We start from the raw sequence: 9,303 nt of genomic DNA on the forward strand, positions 1-9,303 counted from the left end.
TGGGTTTCCTCCGGGTGCTCTGGATTCCTCCCACAGTCCAAAGATGTGCAGATCAGGTGAATTGGCCATGCTAAATTGCACATAGTGTTAGGTGCATTAGTCAGAGGGAAATGGGTCTTGGTGGGTTACTCTTCGGAGGGTCAGTGTGGACTGGTTGGGCCGAAGGGCCTGTTTCCACACTGTAGGGAATCTAATCTAATGCATTCTGTGACAAAACGTGTGGCGTTGGAAAAGCACAGCAGGTCAGGCAGCACCCAGGGAGTAGGAGAATCAACATTTCAGGCATAAGCCCTTCAGTAGGAATCCTGCCTGACCTGCTGTGCTTTTCCAGCACCACACGTTTTGACTCTGTTCTCCAGCATATACAGTCCTCACTTTCTCCTAATGCATTCTGTGAGACCATTTGAGTGAGGGTGGTGAAGGGAAGAGGTAGTCTGCTGAACATTCTATTTCATGCATGTCTTGGAAGGGAATGCCTGTGTGCTGTGAACTATTATCAGACAATTTGTTATAGAACACCAAATATGGCAGTCAACCTTTCTTTTATGCACTCACGGGACAGGGATGCCCAGAGTTCTGGAAATTGGCTAGTAACACTCCTGTTTAAGAGAGGGAGGCAGAAGACAGGAAACTGTAGGCTGCTGAGCCTGACCTCAGTCATTGGTAAGACTTTACCAAATCTGTTGGAATTCTCTGAGGACGGGACAAGCAAATTAGACAACAGAGAGCCAGTGGACATGATCTATTTGGAATCAAGGTATTGCCTAGGAGGCCTCTAAATAAAATAAGAGCCCATAGTATTAGGGAAGGGTACTGGCATGGATTAAGGATTAGCTGACTGACAAAGGCAGAGAGTAGGAATAAAGGGGTCTTTTTCAGGATGGCAGCTGGTGACTAGTGGAATTCCGCAGTAGCCCGTGTTGGGGCTACAACTATTCACGTCACACTAACAATCTAGCCGAAGGAAGTGAGGTTTTTGCTGCTGAGTTTACAGTTAACACAAAGATAGGTGGAAGGACAGATAGTGTTGAGAAAGTGGGGAGGCTGCAGAAGGACTTGGACAGACTGGGAGAGTGGGCAAAGAAATGGCAGATGCAATACAATGTGGGAAATTGGGAGGTTATGCACTTTAGTAGGAAGAATAGAGGCATAGATTATTTTCTAAATTGGGAAGGACTTTGTAAAGGGCAAAGGGACTTAGAGGTCCCAGTTCAGGATTCTCTAAAGGTTAAACATGCAGGTTCAGTTGGCAGTTAGGTAGGCAGATGCAATGTGAGCATTCATTTCGAATGGGCTAGAATACAAGAGCAGGGATGTAGTGCTGAGGCTGCGTAATGGTCTTGTCAGACTGAATTTGGAATATTATGAGCCTTTCTGGGCCCCGTATCTAAGGAAGGATGTGCTGAAGTCAGAGTGGGTCCAGAGGGAGTTTACAAAAATGATCCCGGGGATGAAAGGGTTGTCGTACGAGATGTGTTTGATGACTCGGAGTCTGTACTTGATGCAGTTTAGGAGGACGAGAAAGGGATCTAATTAAAACTTACAGAATACTGAGAGGACAAGCTACAGTGGATGAGGAGAAGATGTCTCCACTAGCGAAAGAGACTAGGTCCTGAGGGCACAGCCTCGGGGTGAAGAGACGACCTTTTAGAAGTGAGATGAGAAGGAATTTCTTCAGCTGGAGGGTGGGGAATCTGTGGGACTCATTGCTACAGAAGGCTGTGGAGGTCACGTCATTGAATACATCTAAGACAGAGATAGGTAAGTTCTTGATTAGTAAGGGGTCAAGGGTAATGGAGAGAAGGCAGGAGAATGGAGTTGAGAAACATATTAGCCATGCTTGAGTGGCGGAATATATCAGACTGATTGGCCTAATCCATACCATATCCAACAGAGTGGCCACATCATTGTAACTGCTGTGGCATAACAGCTGGCGGTCGTCAGGCTGCAGCCCTAACCCATCGCTGGCCTTGTGCCCCTGTGGAGGAGGGAGAGCGGGATCACTTCATCTGCTGTCACATCTACTTTCTACTTCCATGTCTCACCACCCATGGTCCCCCTTTTCCCTGCAGTATAATCACTTCCATGCACTTGTTTTATGATACAGTTGTCTGGAGTGTTAGATCGCAATAAGTGCCTTTGAAATCTGGGCCAGACACTGTGTGAAAGCCTCTCCATTATTAACAACGTATCTGGACAGGGACTTTTTTCAACTTTGTGTCAGATCAAATACCACCTCGGTCACCTCATACCGAAACCAAACTGACTGCCACGATCCACAATCTGCAGATACCCGCAGCATGTTTCCCACAATGCACCACATTTGCACGCCCTTCTTGATCCAGAAAACAAGAAACTTGCAAGTTTTCTTTCAGCAACATTCATCAGCCAACACCAGGTGAGCCAAACACTCATCTTCCGATGTATGTTGAAGGAGAGATGCTGGAATATACTTCCTGTAGCTACTTCTCTCAAACGGACACCATTGATGAAGAGTTCCAATACTGGATCAACTGCACTCACCATAAGCAAATCAGGGCAGCAAGTCTCCGAGAACAAAGATCTCTGAAAAGTTCCCATTGTCGGAGTAGTTGTTGTCATCAAACTCCTGTATTGTAATAAGATCTGGACTGTGTATCAGTGTCACACAAGAGAAATTCTGTCAGCAATGCCCTTGCCACATTCCAAGGATTCAAGGGGAGGATGCTCAAAAAGATGCCAGTGTCCTTCTCGCAGCCAGGTCAATCAGCATCCTGGCCAAAAACACCTCAAAGATCAACTTCATTGTTTTGGACACTATGTCCGGGTGGCTAAAAAGTATCTTTGCCATCAGGACCTGCTTTCTCAATTCTCAGATGGACAACAATCCAGGAGAGGATAATCCAAATTCTTTACATTGACCCTGAAATCCCTCCTTGAAGCTCAGCAGCATCGATGTTAGTGACGGGGAGAGGGGTGTTACCAATCGAACAAACAGCGACAACTTAGCCATCAGGTTCCATGATGCTTTGAGTCACAACGGCTTAACGTCGAGGCTGGATGGTGATGGAGGAGGAAGGATAAGAAAGCAAATGCCACACTCAGCAATCCCAATACCTTGAAGGACATCCTACCGTGTACACGGAGAGCTGCAGCTTAATAATCAGCCTGTTCAGTCAGATAAAGACCTGCACCTCATAGCCCTTAGGAACTGTCGTCCTCAAATCGAGATGAGAGATTGTTTCTGTCATTACGCACACCCATTATGTTAAGTGCAGACCTCTACCCCTTTGTTCTTTCCCACCATATTGCTACCTCCACTTAAAATTCCATTACAGAGCAGTACAGCACAGGAACAAGTCCTTCAGCCCACAATATTGTGTTGAACATGATGCCGAGTTAAACTAATCCCTTCTGCCTGCCCTTGGTCCATCTCCCTGCATATTCATGTGCTTATCTTAAAGTCCCTTAAACGCTACCATCACCCCTGGCAGCGCAAACTCCTACCACACTCTGAAAAAAATTTGCCCCTCACATCTCCTTGAAACTTTGTCCCTCTCACCTTAAGCGCGTGCCCCTAGTCCCAGACATTTCAACATCTTTCCCATGGCTGCCAGACCTGAAAGATCTTGCTCTCTGCATTCACTTTATGTATTTAAACAAAATAAAAGAATGGTTGGAGAATAATTTTCCAGCTTCTGTGTAATTTGTTATTTTTTTCTTTTGTTTGATTAAATTCTCAGTGATTCTTACAGTTCCCCTCTTTGTTGTTTTTATGAAGCTGGGTATTCAGTTTTCTGCCAACCAAGAACACAGAAATGAACTGCATACACCATCTGAGCTCAAGAAACACATTGCCATGGTGGTAACTGGCTCGTTGCTGCTGCTCATCTTGCTATCGGTTGTTGTGTACAGGTGTTCACAACGCAAGTCACACAACAAGAAGGATCAAGTAAGTGTAACTCTATAAAGAGTGCTGGTAACAGCAGGCGTAGAATTGTACTTTTAAAAAAATAATTTCATTTGAGCATCAATCCTCACGTAAAGCAGGGCCAACACAAATACTTTGGTTTTATGACATGTTGGTAACTCAGGCTGGGCCCATCCTGGAGATACTGGTCATGATCCACATTCTCAAAAATGTTTCATTAGTTTCTCCAGCACTTCCTGTTTTTTGTTTCAGATTTCCACCATCCGCAGTCCTCTCGTTTTTATGTGAGCAGTCCTCAGACTATTAGGAAGGGAATTCCAGGATTTTGACCCAGTGACATGAAGGGACCCATTAGAGACCAAAGGAGAAACCTGTGAATGAAGGTAGTGGATGAAAATACTCCTCACCTGTATTCACTGAAGAGAAAGACATTTTAGGAGTTGGGGTGAAGGTTTTAGAACATGCTTAGATTAATAAGGAGGAAGTTTAGAGGCATAAAGGTGCTATGGGAGGCAAGGGAGGGAATTATTAGGGCCCGGTCAGATATTTAACACTTCGCTGGTCACAGGTAAAGTGCCAGATGACTGGGGGATAGCTAATGTGGTTCCTTTGTTCAAGAAGGGCAGCAGGGATAGGACAGGTAATTACAGATCAGTTAGTCCAATGTCAGTGGGTGGGAAATCATTGGAAAAATTCAAAAGGTCAGGATTAATCAATACTTGAAAAGGCAGGAGATTTCCAGTCCCAAGATCTCTGCAGTCCTCAAATTCAAGGAGCTTCAGCATGTCTGAGTTTAATCAGTCAACTGTTGGCAGCAGTGCCTTCCTCTGACTAGGCTCTAAGCTCTGAAACTTGCTGCTAAATTTTCTGTGTGTCACCACCTTGCTCATCTTTAAGGTCTTTAATGTACTAGATTGTCCCATGTAATATCTCCCAATGTGATATTTTACAAGATCGAGTTTTGCAACTCTCCTGTGAAGTGTATTTAATTACATTATAGGTGCTACATATATAGCCACCTGATGAAGGAGCAGCGCTCCGAAAGCTAGTGCTTCCAATTAAACCTGTTGGACTGTAACCTGGTGTTGAGTGATTTTTAACTATTAAATAACAGTAGTTATTGCAGTAGTTAGGAGACAGCTCCCTCTGCTGTTCTTACATTGGCTCTGCACTTTGTTTCCAGACACAGTGGGAAGCTATTGCAAGTTGTGAGCAGCAGATGGCGATCTTGCATTTGTCATTAAATCCTGAACTGCTCATTCCCCAGGAAACTGGGAGACTTGCATTTCTTTAGCGCCATTCGCCACGCTATGCCCAGGGGGTTTTACAGCCAGATAGGACCCGCCTAAGAAGGGACAGTCACCTGCTATAATGTGGGAAACATAGGCAGCCAAGCATAGCACAGCAAGATTCCACAGTGTTTATTAACTGATTTGAAAACCCTGTTTCTGAAAAATCCAAAAAGCAATCCCGGGAGGGACTGGGCCCTCCGGTAAAACCTCTGCAGTCATTGTGTCCTTCTCCCTTTCACAGTACCTCACAGAGGAGACTCAGCCAGTGGACAACGGTTGCCATGACAACTTGGCCATGGACATCACCGAATGTGAGCCGGAGATGCAGGAAAAGCCGAGCTCAAAGGTTAACATGCAAGACAACATGGACAACTGGATTGTTCCCATGGATAGCCTGACCAAGGATGAGGTGGAGGAGGAGGACACTCACTTATAAAGCAGCTGAACCATAAGATGACTGCTCCCTCCAGCCCCACTACACTCCCATATGATTGCTTCAGTATATAGAGATCTTATACAGCCAACAGAACTGAACTGAAACTTTCACCCAAGCAGCAACCTCCTGACCTCCATATTCTTTTCAGTAGGCTTGGTTTTATTTGGGAAATTGGAGGTTCCAAGATTTATTGAGATCTGTTACGAACATAGCCGTCACTTCACAAGTAATCTGGATGCCTGATGCTCCAAAGACACAAGTTCAAATCCTGCCTCAGGACTTTAGATTTGAAAATCGAGTTTTGAACGTAACCTGAAATGAAAAGGTCATCTCATAAACGGTGGCCCTGAGATTATGGATTGATACAAAAATCCCATCTGGTTCACCAATGCCCTTTATAGAGAGAAATCTGCCACCTTTCTCTGGCTTGTTCTACACATGACTCCAGACTAGCATCCATGTGGTTGATTCTCAAATGCCTACCCCCCCCCCCCCTCCACTACCCCCGAAATAGCCCTAGAATGCTATTCGGTTCCAGTCCAATTTATGGTGGATAATAAACATTGGCCTTGCCGGCAATACCCATATCCCACATAGGAATTCCAAAACAGAATGCACTGGGTTGTTGTTAAAAAACACACTAAGGGCTGAGCCAGTAAATTTGAACAAATTATTCCAAGGGAGAATATTCCCAGTGAATTTACTATCAGGTGTCTAATGAAAGTCTGCAATTTGCAGGTCACTGCTGTGAGCAAAATGAAAAGGGCATTCATAAATAGTTTTTTTTTCTATTAACATTTTCTTTGAACACTTTTGTTATAAAACTCTCTATGACAGTACTTCCCAGACATTCCGAAACCCCACATTCAGAGCTGAGTGTGTGATGGGCCCTATCTGAGTGGGTTACAGCTGTTGTCATTGTTAAAACTGCACAGTGGCCAATCAAATAAGGAACTGTGGATGCCAGCGATCTGAAAAAAAATAGAAATTGTTGCAGAAACTCAGCGGTGTGGAGAGAAAGCAGAGTTATCGCTTCGAGTCCAGTAACGTCTTCATCAGAGTTCTGTTGAAAATTTTCTGATGAAGAGTCACTGGACTCTAAAGGTTAACTCTGCTTTCTCCCAACAGATATACAGAGCTTTTCCAGGAAATTTCCGTTGTAGTCCACTGCGACTGTTGCTGCTTCAGAGCTCATAACCCCACATTTTCTGCCCGTGACCCCATTTTGGGATCCCAACCCCTATTTTGATTTCTTTCCACGGGGCTTCCCAAAGACTTATTTCAGTGACAGCCAGAAATTTGACAAACAGGTGATATTCACTTCACAAAGGAGCCTCTATAAGAGTGGACATGTTGGGTGACCAGTGGTGGGAAATTAAGGTGCAGGGAAATGGACCTTTTCAGGTCATGTAATGAAGTGTCCCCAGTTGGGCCCAATCAGGGTTGGCAACTTTTAAGAAAGAGAAGCACCTTGAACTTCCAACCCCTCGACATTGATATCAGAGACTAATGGAGTTGGCGCTCTGACATGGAAAAGGTTCCCAACTTCACAAAAAGTGAAAACCCCAAAGTTCAGTCAACTTCCAGAACACCACACTGATCCAATCTCCTTCCAGAACACCAACACCGCCCAATCATCTTCCAGAACACCGCATCGCCCAATCACATGCATTACAAAGCAGAAGAATCTGGCTTTTACTATTTCATGTTGGAATTGCAGTCACAATTTTTTCAGGTAAAATACTTGAGTCCCCCCAGTGAGTTGAGACACCACAGACTCTCATCTCACACAGTGACTAATGCTGAGGAGACAAATCAGTTTGTTATTATAGACTGAGAACATTAGACGGTTTTGTAGAGTGGTGGATGCGGAGTCATTATTTTATTGCAAAGCCTATGTTTAAACAAAAACAGTCAAATCTTTTGACACCTCCATAGCAATATCAGATTAATTGGCCGGGAACATTATCTGTCCCTGTAGGATTATATTGGTAAGACCTATAATTTTTCCAAAATTTTCCACTGATGGTGTGACTTTGCATTTTTTCTATGGATGTTGGATCTTTAACATTTAATCTCAGTGTAATTGGATCATCACACAAATGGGGCACATCCATCAACAGAACGAATGAATCTTCAGATGGACTTGAATTTTACATTCCCCTAGCCTTCAACATGTCTGCTCATTGATCACTGCTGCTGAGTTATACATCATCAGTGTTGGGCTTCTGTTTATCCTGAACTGCTAATCTCTTAGAGTAGCATAGCTCCATAAATTAGAATTCTTGCCTGACTTCTAAACATTGTTAAACAAATCAGTTAGATTTTTTTAACTTACAGATTGGAAAAGGGGACATTATGCCCCATCTTGTGTCTGTCCCTGAAGGCTGAAGTTTAAGCCCCACCACTAGTCTGGGACACCTGTCTCTTCAGTGAAGGACTGGAGGTGGGATTACAGCATTGACCGGCTCTCTAAGTGAAAGAGAGAATACTTACGTAGCAACTTACCTAAAACATCCCAAAATGTTTTACAACCAATGTTGAAATGCAACCGTTGTAATATCACTATGGTTGCACATGCCTGGTTCTTGCAAACAGTAGTGCAATAATGGACCACCTAATCTAGTTTTGTGATGCTGACTGAGGTCTTTCTTTCATTAGTGCTATGGGATTTTTATACGTCCACCTGAAAGAGGAGACAGGGCACCTTCATTTAACATCTCAACTGAAACACAGGGGAGCATTCCCTCTGTACTATCATGGACTGTGCACCTAGAATTTAGTGAAGCCATCTCTCTACTTGAATCTGAAACCTCAGACTCCGGTGAAAGTGCTACCCGCTCCATTATCTAAAGAGAAGACAACTGCCAGCATTCTTCCCTCTGTGTTACCCTTGCCATCCCGTATACACAATCCATCACTCCCTTTCAACTCACCATATCACCAGCCTCTGTGTCTCTGCCAAAGGTTCCACAACAGTCAAAGGGATGTTTTTTCCAGGACAGCAGTAATTATTCACTACAATTCATTCCACTTTCAATACTTGAGACAGTTCCAGAGACACAATAACTCTGTCACTCTTCTTTATCTTTAAAATAATCACTGATCTAGGCTTACAGACCCCTCCATGTTTATGATTAAGTTTACTTTAAGGGACAATGTAAATGAAGCTGGGGCATTTTAAATTGCTGTGCACAAAACTGGTTGTGGTAAATGCACAGAATAGTCCACATGTAGCAGTTGGTTCAGAAAGTAAATGTTTTCTTTATTAATCATTAAATAAGCCTTCAGTAATCATCAGGCCACATATTGGAATAGTCAAACTGTTAAGTCATACCCAATTACCGCTATCAATAAATCTTTGTAGCTGCTCTACAGATGATTGTTTAATAGGCTGGGTTGCATCCATTCCCCTGACCACTCAAAACCAGAAATTGCTGGGAAAACTCAGCCGGCCTGGCAGCATCTGTAAAGATGTTTCAGGTCCAGTGACCCTTCTTCATTTGGTGTGTATACTGCTCCACGCCCATGTTAATGAGAGGAGTCTGTTTTAACAGAAAGATGTACTGTCACAAAGAGACTTTTGTACATATTATCAGTAGTTGTGTTAACAAATAATTACAGCACCTAATAAAATAATCCTTAAATTCCTTTAACTTGAATAT

The 9,303-nt window shown here is 43.6% G+C and overlaps 1 protein-coding gene across 1 annotated transcript in view; it reads left to right on the forward strand.

The window, feature by feature from the left end:
• The window catches only part of podxl (podocalyxin-like), a 187,551-nt gene extending 178,651 nt beyond the window's left edge, over positions 1-8,900 (forward strand). Inside the window, exons 5-6 of the mRNA XM_043713223.1 lie at positions 3,723-3,931; positions 5,444-8,900. Coding sequence (XP_043569158.1) covers positions 3,723-3,931; positions 5,444-5,638 — 404 coding nt within the window. The 3' untranslated portion in view covers positions 5,639-8,900. The remainder of the gene's footprint in view (positions 1-3,722; positions 3,932-5,443) is intronic.
• Positions 8,901-9,303: the final 403 nt, after the last annotated feature.

Source organism: Chiloscyllium plagiosum, chromosome 23 (genome assembly GCF_004010195.1).
Source record: "Chiloscyllium plagiosum isolate BGI_BamShark_2017 chromosome 23, ASM401019v2, whole genome shotgun sequence".
NCBI lineage: Eukaryota > Metazoa > Chordata > Chondrichthyes > Orectolobiformes > Hemiscylliidae > Chiloscyllium > Chiloscyllium plagiosum.